Here is a 13,807-nt window from a genome sequence, read left to right as displayed (position 1 = left end):
TGTGTACTTATGAAAATGTAAAAAATTTATACATTGAAGCCAAGGATTTGTTTCACTTATTTCTCACAAGAATAGCCTGAACAAACAACATGCTTAGACCATTCTGAATCAAGAGAAAGCAAAGGGCCCTAGGCACAGCGTTGGGGGTGCTATTGCCTCAGAGTCATTTCACATTCTGATACTTGAGTTTCTCCAACTCAGGTCCTTTGCAAGCTATGGTGGATCCTTCAATTGGTGGCCTGTGTGGTTTATACTTTTTGTCTTTTTCATTATCTATTGTTTCTCATATGTATTCCAGAGCAACTCATGGAATTTGATTGGCTTCTCTTTGCAGGGTGGCTTCCAGAACCAGGTTCTTTGAAACAGCTTCCCGAAAAACAGGAAGGTAAGACACATAGGTGACAGAAGAGAAACCAAGTTATTTTTTAATAAATGGATCATGAGCATCACAGTTGCTCTCTTACATTCTTTTTCTGTTTCTCTGCAGCTCCATCTCTGTCTTTGTTCCTTCTTCTCCCCTATTTCTGTCTCTCTGTCTCCTGGTGTCTCGCCTGTTTTTGTCTCTATACATGTGTGTTTTTCTGTGTTTGTTATTCTATTTGTCTCTCTCACACTGTTTCTTTCTCTGTGTCTTTGTCATTCTCAGCCTCTGTCTCTCTTTGTGTTTTTCTACTTATATATCTGCTTTTATCTTTGTCTCTCTGTCTCATCTGTTTGTTTTAATCGTTTTCTGTCTCTCTCTCCCATTTTTCTTTCTTTGCCTGTCTCCATATCTGTTGTTTATTTGAGTCTCTGATTCTGTTTTTCTATCTATTCCTCTCTACTGCTTCTCTCTCTCTCTCTCTCTCTCTCTCTCTCACACACACACACACACACACACACACACGCACACACACGTACACACACGTACACACACATAGTACTCACATGCTAAGTAATATTGCAAAAAAATGACACTGAATGTAGGTCTTATTTTTTGTTAGTTTACTTATTTAGAGTCTATTATATTCTAAAAGGGCAGCTTATAGGAATATACAGAATGCAACATTCTTAACATAAACAGCCTTAGAATAAGCATAGGTAAACATTTAAGTGGCGTAACATAAATCGCTGGGGAAAAACTGAGGGAATAAAAAACCAAACAGATTATTGCCTTCCACTCTAGATCCACTAAAACAGAATCTCCAAGAGTGGGACCTGGGAATCTATTTTTTTGTTGTTGTTTTATTTACTTACTTCCTCCCTCCCTCCTTCCCTCCCTTTCTTCCTTCTAAATAGTTTGTTTTTAAAACTTCTAAGACATTGGTACAAATTATCCAAAGCTTAGCATTTGATACCCTTTAGACTAGAATACCTAAAATATGGTAGTTTAACCTCTAGGGACTTTTTTGTGAGTTTATTCCATGTTGCTTTTTACAGAGTTTGAAATTGTGCTTCCTGATGAGTAATAAGAGTATAACTCTTATAGGTGGTCAGGTAAAAGAACAATGTGCTTTTACCAGCAGTGGAGCTAGGGTAAAAGACATCATCTAGTCAAAACTGTGAGACTTAACTCACCCGGACATGACCCTGCACAAGTCATCCTAGTTCTGTTTGGCAGTCAGCCATTAGAACAGGCCCAATTCTCCTTAGACAATAATTTACTATTTATTCGACCATGACAGATAAAATGAGGTGAAGCTCCCAGATTTCTCTTAACAATACAATAATGTGTTTGCTTAGGATGTTTTTAAAACAGGCTTAGTCAAATGTCCCTCTTGAGAAAAAATAATGAGAGAAAGACAGAGAGACTCTTTAAGACTCTTAATATAGTACCCACCTGTGAGCAGGGTCACTTCCTATGTCCTAGTGATCCTTCCTCCCTCCCTAGATTAAGCCATATGAGAAATAAGTTCCAAGGAAATGGAATGAACTAGAACTAACAGAGTGGACTAGGTATATTGAAACCTTTTTTAGAGGAAGTGATATCTAAGTTGGGGCTTAAAAATAAGTAGAAATACACCAAAAACATGAGGAGTTTATTTGTAGCCTGAGGCAGGGAACCAAGGTATTGAGAGAGAATATATAAGACCAATGAACAAAGTCCAATAGAATTTTTAAGGTAGGCTGACTTATAATAGGGAAACTATAGCCAAAATAATGTTGAGAGTATGGAAAGATTGGTAATTGCTGTCTTAGTTTTGTCAGCTACTGCTCAGGGAATTCTTGGACCAACTCACAAACTAAGGGGGCTGTAGCCAAACCAGGCACTTCAGGCTAGAGCACCACTCTACTTATCCTATGTTCAGGTCTCTGAAACCTAGATTTAATCTTTTATTTATTTTATTTATTTTATTTTTTTTATTGGAGTTCAATTTGCCATCATATAACATAACACCCAGTGCTCATCCCGCCAAGTGCGCCCCTCAGTGCCCATCACCCAGTCACCCCGACCCCCTGCCCACTTCCCCTTCTACTACCCCTACCTAGATTTAATCTTATTCCTTATCCCCAGATTCCATCTCGGTAGGAATGTGGGCAAGACTGAATTGGATACACCTGTCCTCCAGTGTATCATGAGACATAAAGTCACACAGCTTCCTCCCACTTAGTATCCACATAGAAAAAAAACACTACTTCTGTCTAGGCTCCCACCTTATAACCACCACTTACATTGATACATCTACATGCTGGCTACTGGTCAAGATTCTCAGACTTGCCACATCAGTACCATCTATAGACATTGTTAACAAGCTCTTCTCTCATCTCTGTTAAAAATAATAATCTGTTTAACTTTTGTTCTGCTCCTTTTTACTTCCCATTTGTACCCAACTGCAGCCTGACATTTGAATTACTTCATATCCTCATTCATCTCTCTTCCATAACCAATAAAAATTTAAAACCTAAATGAAAATAAGAAATGGTCCATCAAGAGGAGAAGGGAGGGGAGGATGGTTCAGCAAGGAAGAACAGCTGATACAAGACAGGTTCAGTAAGTGATTAGTGTTCCACTTTGGCTACAATGTCAGAGTGAAAAGAGGAAAGCTTACCTGGAGGTGAGGCTGGAAAGACAGATTGTGGCCAGATTGTAAAGACCTTATATGACATACTAAGGAACTTGGTCTTTATACTATAGTACATGGAGAATCATGGAACTTTTAAACACGATAGTGCAAATTTTGGGATGACTCAGTTGTAAAACAACAACAACAAAACATTCTCTTAGTAATGAGGAAGATAGATGGGAGAGTAAAGGCTAGAAACAGAGAAACCAATTAGGAGACTAATCATCATGGCAACTGTTAATTAGGCCCTAACCTACAGCATTGCCAGTAAAATGGAATAGAAGGACAGATTTGAAATAGATACAACGAAACCTGGCTGACTTTTCAAACATGAAGCATTAGATGGGCACCTGGGTGGCTCAGTTGGTTAAGTATCTGCCTTTGGCTCAGGTCATGATCTCAAGGTCCTGGGATTGAGCCCCACATTGGGCTCCCTGCTCAGTTGGGAGTCTGCATCTCCCTCTCCCTCTGCCCCCTCCCCACCACATGTGCTCTCTATCTCATATATATATATATATATATATATAAACACGGAGCATTGGAGAAGGATTAAGAGGTAAAAAGTCTAATGTGGAAAATTAAGTGGATGGTAACAATAATTAATCATGGAAGAACAGATTTTGTGGGAAAGTTACTCTCCTCAATTTTGGACACAGTGTTTTTTTTTTAAGATTTTATTTATTTATTCATAGAGACACACAGAGAGAGAGAGGCAGAGATACAGGCAGAGGGAGAAGCAGACTCCACGCAGAGAGCCTGACATGGGACTCGATCCAGGGTCTCCAGGATCACGCCCTGGGCTGCAGGTGGCGCTAAACCGCTGTGCCACCAGGGCTGCCCGGACACAGTGTTTTTGAATACCCTGTGGGATATCCATATAGAAATGCCCGGTAGAAGTTGAGAGGAAGATGATGGTGGAGCAGGAGGACCTTAGGCTTGCCTCAGCCAGTGAACATCCAATTAGATAACTAAAAACCATACTAAATGACCCAGAAATAGACATGAAGACTGTTAGTACACACTCCACAAATAAAGGGAGAGAATAGGCCACATTGAAGAAGGTAGGAAATGTGGAGAGGGGGCTTATGGAGAAATGGATCATGGGTGCTATGAAGGGGAGGGGGCTGTGGTCACAGAATCAGGCAAGAGAGAGACTAGCACACAAGGGAATGCACAAGGAGAACATTTTGCCAAAGCCATTGGCTTGGAAAATGAGAGAGGTTGAATTTCCTGAGTTCTTACATGTACAAGGGCTTAAAGCCTGGAGTTTGTCTGGGATAGAGACTTGGAGACACTGTGCTGCTCCTGGAAAGAAGACAGGCAAATAAGAGGGACAGACAGCATGAAACAAGTGATCTGAAGAACACCTGCAGAACACAGAGGGAAGACTGTTTAGTCTTCTCAGAGCGTGTCTCTGAGAGACAGTGTTCATGGAGATGCCTCTCCAGGAACAAAGGAGCTGGCTGATGCCATTTCTTCCCTATCCCTCACCATAAACACAAAGCCACCTAAAGGAAGCCAAGAAACAAAGTCTAAAAAAAAAAGAAACAAAGAAACAAAGCCTAAACCCAGAAGGAAGAAGGAAATAATAAAGCCTAAAGCAGAAATAAATGATGCTGAACCTAAAAAATACCCCAAAAAACAGATCAATGAAAGCAGGAGCTGGTTCTTTGAAAAAATTAAGAAAATTGATAAACCTCTAGCCAGACTTACCAAAAAGAAAAGAGAAAAGACCTAAATACATAAAATCACAAATGAGAAAGGAGAAATAACAACCAATGCCACGGAAATACAATTAGAATATTATGAAAATCTATACTCCCCCAAATTAGACAAACTGGAAAAAACATATAAATTCCTAGAAACCTATAAATGACCAAAACTGAAACAGGAAGAAATAGAACTTCCACAGACGGATAACCAGCAAACAAAGTGAATCAGTAATCAAAACTCTCCCAGCACACAAAGTCCAGGGCCAGATGGCTTCACAGGGGAATTCTATCAAACATTTAAAGAACAGTTAATACCTATTCTTCCCAAACTATTCCAAAAAATAGAAATGGAAGGAAAACTTGTAAATTCATTCTATGAGGCCAGTATTACCCTGATACCAAAAGCAGATAAAGACTCCATTAAAAAAGAGAACAGGAGTCCAATATCCCCAATGAACATGGATGCAAAAATTCTCAATAAAATACTAGCAAGCCAAATCCAACAGTACAGTAAGAGAATCATTCACTACCATAAGCTGGAATCTATTCCTGGGCTGCAAGGTGGTTCAGTATTTGCCAATCAATCTACATGATATACCACACTAATAAAAGAAAGGATGAAAACCATATTATCCTTTCAATAGATGCAGAAAAAGTCATGTGACAATGTACAACATCCATTCATGATAAAAACCCTCAACAACGCAGGGTTAGAGGGACTCTCTAACATACTTCAACATAATAAAGGCCATATATGAAAAGCCCATAGCTAATATCATCATGTATGGGGAAAACCTGTGAACTTTTCCTCTATGGTCAAAAACAAGACAGGGATGTCCACTCTTGCCACTGTTATGTAACAGCACTGGAAGGCAGAGCCATAGGAAGCATACAATAAAAGGCATCCAAACTGGCAAGGAAGAAGCGAAACTTTCCCTCTTTGTGGATGACATGACACTCTAATACAGAAAACTCAAAAGGCTCCACCAAAAAAATTGCTATAATTGATACATGAATTCAGTGAGGATGCAGGCAACAAAATCAATGCACAGAAATCTTACATTTCTATACATCTACAATGAAGCAGCTGAAAGAAAATCAAGGAATCAATCCCATTTAAAATTGCACCAAAACCTGTTATATACCTAGGAATAAACCTAACCAAAGAGGAAAAAGATCTGTGCTCTGAAAACTAAAAAATAGCGATGAAAGAAATTGAAGATGACACAAAGAACTGGCAAACGTTCCATGCTCGTGGATTGAAAGAACAAATATTGTGAAAAACCTATATTACCCAAAGCAATCTACACACTTAATGCAATCCCTATCAAAATAACAACAGCATTTTTCACAGAGCGAGAATAAACAATCCCGAAATTTGTATTAAACCTCAAAAGACCCCAAATAACCAGAGCAACCTTGACAAAGGAAACCAAAGTTGGTGGCATCCCAATTCTGGACTTCATGTTATATTACAAATCTGCAGTGATGAAGGTAGTATGGTACTGACACAAAAATAGACACATAGCTCAATGGAATAGAATAGAAACCCCAGAAATGAACCCACAACTGTATGGTCAATTAATCTTTGACAAAGCAGGAAAGGATATTCAATATGAAAAAGACAGTCTCCTCAACAATAGGTGTTGGGAAAACTGGACAGCAACATACAAAAGAATGAAACCAGACCACTTTCTTACACCAAACACAAAAACAAATTCAAAATGGATAAAAGACCTAAATATGAGACAGGAAACCATTAAAATTCTAGAGGAGACCACAAGCAGCAACCCGTTTGACATCAGCCATAGTAACTTACTTGAAATGTCTCCTGAGGCAAGGGAAACAAAAGCAAATATGAATTTTGGGACTTCATCAAGATAAAAAGCTCTGCACGGTGAAGGAAACAATCAACAAAACTAAAAGCAACCTACAGAATGGGAGAAGATACTGGCAAAAAAGGACATACCCAATTAAGGGTTAGTATCCAACGTATATAAAGAACCTTTAGAATTCAGCACAAAAAACAAATAATCCAGTTTAAAAATGGGCAGAAGACATGAATAGTCATTTTTTTTCCCAAAGGAGGCATCCAGATGGCCAACAGACACTTGAAAAGATGCTCAATATCACTCATCATCAGGGAAATGGAAATCAAAACTACAATGAGATATCATCTCACATATGTCAAAATGGCTAAAATAACAACATAAAAAAAACAACAGTTGTTGAGGATGTGGAGAAAGGGGAACACTGTTGGTGGGAATGCAAACTGGGTGCAGACACGCTGGAAAACAATATGGAGGTTCCTTAAAAAGGTAAAAATAGAAACTTGCTATGATCCAGCAAATACCAGTACTAGGTGTTTACTGAAAGGATATGAAAATGCTGATTCAAAGGAATTAGCCTGAAAGGGTTACCCAAACTTTGCACCCTCATGTTTATAGCAGCATTATCTACAATAGCCAAAATATGGAAACAGCCTGTGTTTGACTGATGAATGGATAAAGAAGAGGTGGTATATATAATAAATATAATAATATAATATTAGTATAATTATATAATAGCTATATATATCCATAAAGGATATATAAAAATATTTTATGTAAAAGATATATATTTATAATTAAGTAGAATTTATAAAACAAAACAAATAAGCAAAGGAAAAAAATGGAGAGACAAACCAAGAAACAGGCTTTTAGTTATAGAAAACAAACACATATGTACCATAAGAGAGGGGGGTGAGGGATGGTGTAAATATGTGGTTGACATATGGAGGGCACTTGTTAACAGTATGTTATCTAAGTGGAATTCAAACAAAACTTAATAAACAAGGAAATGTCTAGTAGGTAACTGCAACTTGCAATAATAGTTGCAGTTAAACCCACAGAGATTTAAGTGTAGAACTGTTGATTACCGGCACTGTGCAACTTCATGAGGCATTTACATTTACCACAACATGAATAGTGTCCCTTTGGTGGGTTCTCAGTTTTTGGTGGTGATTTAAACCATGAATGGGAATAAGATATCTCAGGAAGTATGTGTAAATAGACTTAGGAAAGAAGTGAAAAACAATAGTACACAAATAGCCCTAGCCAGCTAATTTCTGGGATGTTCTGGCAACACTAGGGCTTCATTCTTTAGGATTGTCTCTTCCCTCCAGCTCTTCCCAGACAAGGCTAATTTAGTATTACTAAATCAAGAGGTTGAAGAAAGCTGGTTTGGTCTTCTAGACAAAGGATGATTGATGTTTTGCATGGTATTTGCCCTTCCACCTTGCCTTTCCCCCCTATCAGAGACAATCACAGAATATAGTCTTTGGGCCAGTTTCTCTGGGCTCCACTACCCTCCCATAGTCTAACACTCAAAGGATTGTTTGGACACCTGAGAGACCTCTTTGTATCTCAGTTACTGGGCTTTCTAAATCTGCCAGAGAGGCAGCCCAACTAATAAGCATAGATCTAGATATTTTGAAACACGTGGATGGAATCACTTCCCATTTTTCAAGTGGACTCTTTGGCACTGGCCTGAAAGGGTCACCAAACCTTTGCTTTGCCTTTCCAGTTCTGATTTCTAGAATCTTAGTGAAATATTTTTCCTCCTTTACCCACAGTTCTCAAGGCAGACTTCCTGGAGATGAGAGTTGAGGCCTCTGGTATGTAGTCTCCACTATTACATGTAAGCCTTCTTTATGGGATCTGAGCTTTTGAGGATTAAAATATCTTGTAGGTCCAGGGGTAGCCTATAATTATGTGACCCTTAAACTTACTGCCTTCCAATTCTGAGGTTCCCTATTTTTTTAAGTCTCCCTCCTCTTTCCTTTCTTTTTCCCCCAACTAAATTACAGTGTAGTTTTACAAGTTGCCTTTGGATAAAGTTCACTCAGAATCCTAGACTGTGACATTTGTGGCAAGTACATTTTGTTCTCTTAGCCTCAATTTCCCAATCTATAAAACTAAAAGTTTGGAACCTTCTAATTCTGACATCCTTTGGGTCTATAAGAAAATTGGTAACTTCTCTTTTGGCGTTATAAGAAGTACCATGAGTCTACTTCAGTATCATGTAGGGACTTCACACCTGCAGACCAAATCACTATTCAAGTCTTACCCCTGAACCTTTATCCTTAGTCCTTTATATTTGTTTAATGCAAAGTACTTTCACTTCAGTTATTTCATTTGTTCCATTTCAAATGCCAGAATAAGGAGGATAATATGTATTTTAACTTAGCATATAAAGGAACTGAGGTTCAGAGGAGATGTTAACTTGCTAAGGTCACAGAAGCCACGGAGATCATGGAATTTTTTTTCTCTACCTAGGAGTTCTAATTGTTTGGCTATCAGATTGGTGGCATGACATGGACCAATATAAATGTAAATGAGATTGGTATCTGAAGAAGAGCTTTCCATTTGTTCCCTAGCCTTCCTTTTCTTCTTATCACTGCCAGTCCTCAGAGTTCCATAGGTCTTTTGGGGGCTTAGAGTTGAGGTCAAATGCACAGTTTCTAGCCCTGATTATAGCACAATCTTAGGCCTGTTTCATGGGATCTGAGTTGTTGTAAGGGCCTTTTCCTAGCTAGCCTCTATTACTCAGAAGATTATCTACCAATTATATGATTAGCTACCTACCAAGAAAGGCCTTACTGCTCAGTGGCTGTTAAGTACTTGACTAGTTCTAGCTAATTACCTACTCTCTTCTTTTCTTTTCAGGTTTTAAAATCCTTGGCCTCAAGGGACCCTTCACAGGTTCTGGAAGGGTCTTCAAACTCTTCTGTGCTGAGACATTTTGTGCTGAAGAGAGCAGCTCCTTCCTGGCCCTGCACCTTCAGGCTCTAGGATGCTATAAAATAAGGGGCACATGTCTTAGACACAGGTTTATTTCTCATGTATTCTGTCTTCATTTCCTCAGAAGGTCTATTTTGGCTCCTATATGATTGTGAATGTCTGAACTTCCTCAAGCCAGACTGCAGAAACCAAGCTATCTACTGACCTGAGTTGAAGAAAGGAGCTTAGTTTTCAACTGTACTCTGAATTTCCTGTCTCCTCAAAAGACCATCAAACTCTGAAAGATTTGAGACTAAAGACTGATCTCAGAGATCTTACCCTGAAGTAAGAGCTACTTGAGTTGGGACCATTGCTTGCCTTGGAAGTTGAAGAGTAGGAATGTTTGCCAAACATTGGAGAATCTTAACATGTCTCTTACTGAGGGTAATGACTCTGGTACCAGGTTGGAGCTCTGGCACTGCAGTATATTGGCAAGAACCTGTCTGCTCCTATTGGGCCAGACATCATGGATGATGCCAACCACAACTTCTTCATGTGAACTCAGGAAAGCGGCCTTTTTATTTTTGCATACAACCATGTATGACAAATCTGCAAAGAATATTTTGCATGTTGAAGCCTAGGTCTGTTTGAATTATTTTTCCTTCTATTTTGTTTCCTGACAGCTTCATTTCTAAGCAATCAAGATAGAAACAAAAGCTGAAAACAGTTCTTTAAAAAGGGCAGACTGCATTTGTCCTGTAGAAGTTCCATTTTTGGGTCAAATACTGGGAAAATTGTTAAGATGGATTGAGGCCAGACACCTGGCACTGTTGCTTCATGTTTGCCTTCTGGAGATAAACTCTTTTAAATTCTTTGAGAAGCAACTCTTAACCCAGTGTCTGTGGATTCAGAAACTCCATGAAGCTTCTGAAATAGTATGCAGAATTCCATGACATTGTGCCTTTTCTGGGGAGATGGTCCATAACATTCAACTGAATTTCAAATGGGCCTGTTACCCAATAAAGGTTAAGAACCACAGCACTTAAGATAAAAGACTCTTTAGAACCCATAAAGTATTTGATTGGAAGGGCCTTCCAAACTTACTTAGCCTAACTTCCTCGTTTATTATTGGATAAACTGAGGCAGAGCAAGGTATCAGCCATGTCTCAAAAAGTTCCTAGGTCCCTGGGCTCTTATACAAGTTTCTTTCCATTATATAACACTTATCTAACAAGGGGCCTTATGATTGATGGCTTTAGTGGTCATCATTTTGAATGTTTGGCTTTTACCCTTATTTTTGAGCTCCACATATTTGTCATCAAGTGGAAAATTTTCAGATATAAGCTGGTGTTCCATTTGCAATCTCAGTCTAAAGCACAACTGGTATAGTTATTCAGAAATCTAAGTAGGTATTTCTGATTCTTATTTGTTGGTGGGAAGCTGCTGGAGAAAGTGTCACTGCTTGTGTTTCCATGCAGGTGTTTGGGCCATAACCTGTCTTTAGGGTCTGTGTCATTATAGTGTAGCCACATATAAGAAAAAGAACTTTCCTACTTGGATCCTTCTAGCAAGACCCTGACTATGGACCTGACAGAGCAGCATAGACATGCGAAAAGAAAGGAGAGGGAGATGGAGGAAGGGGAAGGGAGAGAGAATGCAGATATGCCCAAACCAACTCTGAGATGCCTTTGAGACAGTATTACTGAAGGGTGATAGCCACTCTTAAGACTGAACTCAACATGATTCATTGGTGAATTAGTATCATGTAGGCTAAACACACTGAGAGCCTTTATGGAAGTAATTGAGTGGAAACTTGATGCTATTTCCAATAAAGACATGCCCAGGTGGCAACATAGAACTCTCTCAGTTCTACCCAGTATCAAAGGACAAGTTAATCAGAACCAGGAGCAAGAGAGCCAAGTGACCACCATTCTACTCGACCACCACCCCTAAAAGGAAATTGCTGTGAGACTGCCAGCCTCACCCAGAAAGTGTTTCTTGAGCCCTGTTCTTAGGGCTGTGGCCTCTCTGCTTGCTCTGCCCCATTAGATAACTAACTAAAGCAAGTGGATGTGTAGATTTTGGCCACAGAAGCAGTGGCCAATGGGACTTCAGTATATTTGAAGATAGTAGAAATATCATTTCACTCCTGTTTTCTTGGTGGTGGTGGGGAGGGTACCACAATCACCACTACAAATATTGAAAGATTATTGAGAACTAGAGAAAGCCACTGCAGTCCCAGTTAAATAGGTGTCCCAGAAATGTGACCATGAGATTGCTATGTGTTTTCAAAAGCCTGGCCTAGAAAGTTGGGACCACCTAACTGGCTGAGACTAGGAAACAGTAGCTGGATAGCTCTGCCCCTGCCCTGGGGTATACCCAAAGAATGCCCCAAAATGAAATTTAGTGCCTTCCCTGCACTACTTTGCACTCTAATTTAAAGAGCAGAAGCTTCTATGGTGAGGCACATTGTCATGGAATGAGACTGACTTGGCCCAGGCTTGACGGATGGAATAGTCATTCAGAAGAGGCTATGAGAATGAGGTGAACTGTAGGTGAACTATTGAAGAGTGCAACTATAGGAAATTACCTTGACCAGCAGGTTAGAGAAACTGGCAATGGATGAATTGTAAACCTTGAACTGACAGTGGTAACACTTACTAAGCACGTATTAAGTTCTAAGTGCTTCATATACATAATCTTTGTTCTTACATCAATCATGCAGGTATATGCTATTCCCTCATTTTACAGATAAAAGAACTATGGCCCAGGAGGCTAAAGTAACTGGCTCAAGGTCATACATAAAGTAAATAACAGGACTGTGATTAGAATCTAGGCCTCTCTGACTCTACCCCATGCTGTTTTCCCTTAGTCACACGGAGGGTACATTACTGGAACTGGATGACTCTGACTTTTTCTAATAAAATATTAAAAAGCAAACATTTGAAGGGAAGTAGAGGTTGCAGGTCTAGTTTAGAGAGGAAAAAAAACTGGACTGGAAGAAATTTCTGAGTTAGGCTTTCTCCTCATCTATATACCCATTTGGTAATGTTTTAAAAAGAATCCTTCAGTTTTACCTTGTGAAATGAAGAGTTTATTTTTTTAGTTAGCAGTTACTAGGTCTTTGGCTTAGCTATTTTTCAAAGAAAAAAAGATCCTCATATGTGTCTATGTACATTACCAAGGTTGTAGTATGTGTATTTTCAGTCCAAGAAACTGAAGGCGTCCACACATACCGTTTGAGAAGGGAAAAAAGGTATTGGTACCTCTTTGGTACTTAATGCTTGGGGTCAAATCCTTACAAGGTTTTCTGTGGTGATAACAAAAGTTAGAGATGATTTAGAATAAGAAATATTATTGAAGTTTTTGCTTTAAAAAAGTGGAGAGGTTGTCTAGCCACAGGGTGGGAGTATAAAACTCAGCATCCAACTTCAGTAACAAAACAGAATCACATAGAAATACTTTAGTATTTCTAAAATAACTGGTTTTCAAAGGGAAGTATCCATCCCTTTTCTAGATGTTCCTTGATTATGTAATAATTAGAATAAAGTAGTAGAGGAAATTGTATCTCTGTTACCAGAAAAAAAATGCTTTCAAAAGAATGTAGATCAATGATAATAGTTTTAATGTAACTGCAAGCAAATGGCCTTGACACACTGCAAGCCCAAAACCCTTCAGGAACATTTAAAAGATACAAACAAGATAGAGAGAAGCAAACAAGATACCTTGAAGGGATGTTTTTGATGAAGAAAAGCCTTCATTTTCATAGGGAAATGAAGCACTTGATACCAAGGACATTAACAGATGCTAGAAAGACTGCCTATGTGAAATACCTATGTGACATCAGACAAAGATATCCTGGGGCCCATTCGTGTGACTTTCAATAAAATATGCAGACTGTCCAGTATTGATGGCCTCCATCTGCACTTTTTTAAAGTTATATTTAAATTCAAGTTAGTTAATATATAGTGTATTATAAGTTTCCAGGGTAGAATTTAGTGATTCATCAGTTGCATATATCCAGCTGCAGTTTTTTTTTTCATGGAAACAATCTTTGAGCATATTAGACATGATGATGTAGCTGCCATGCACTGCTCATGTCATATTTTTCAATTCTAAGGAAACTCAAGCACAGAATCTTTTTATAACCAGGATTCTCAATCTACAGTCTACTTTGCATAAACCCTTGTCATTCTCTCAGGCCTCACAACATCACTGCATGATTGGTAAGAGCCCCATTTTACAGATTTAGAAAATTAAGTTTCAGGGAAATGAGAAATGGCTTTGCTCA

At 38.8% G+C, this 13,807-nt stretch overlaps 1 protein-coding gene across 4 annotated transcripts in view; it reads left to right on the top strand.

Annotated features, from left to right (window-relative positions):
* Positions 1-13,423, top strand: part of OPHN1 (oligophrenin 1) — a 555,959-nt gene extending 542,536 nt beyond the window's left edge. For 3 of the 4 annotated variants that reach the window (XM_041741146.1, XM_041741142.1, XM_041741143.1), the window contains 3 exons: positions 335-385; positions 8,370-8,411; positions 9,463-13,423. In XM_041741146.1, the coding sequence (XP_041597080.1) occupies positions 335-385; positions 8,370-8,403 (85 nt within the window). In that variant the 3' untranslated portion in view covers positions 8,404-8,411; positions 9,463-13,423. The remainder of the gene's footprint in view (positions 1-334; positions 386-8,369; positions 8,412-9,462) is intronic. The other variant, XM_041741144.1, reaches the window with a different exon arrangement.
* Positions 13,424-13,807: the final 384 nt, after the last annotated feature.

The sequence above is a fragment of the Vulpes lagopus genome, chromosome X (assembly GCF_018345385.1).
Source record: "Vulpes lagopus strain Blue_001 chromosome X, ASM1834538v1, whole genome shotgun sequence".
NCBI lineage: Eukaryota > Metazoa > Chordata > Mammalia > Carnivora > Canidae > Vulpes > Vulpes lagopus.
This window is presented reverse-complemented; position numbering and strand designations above follow the sequence as displayed.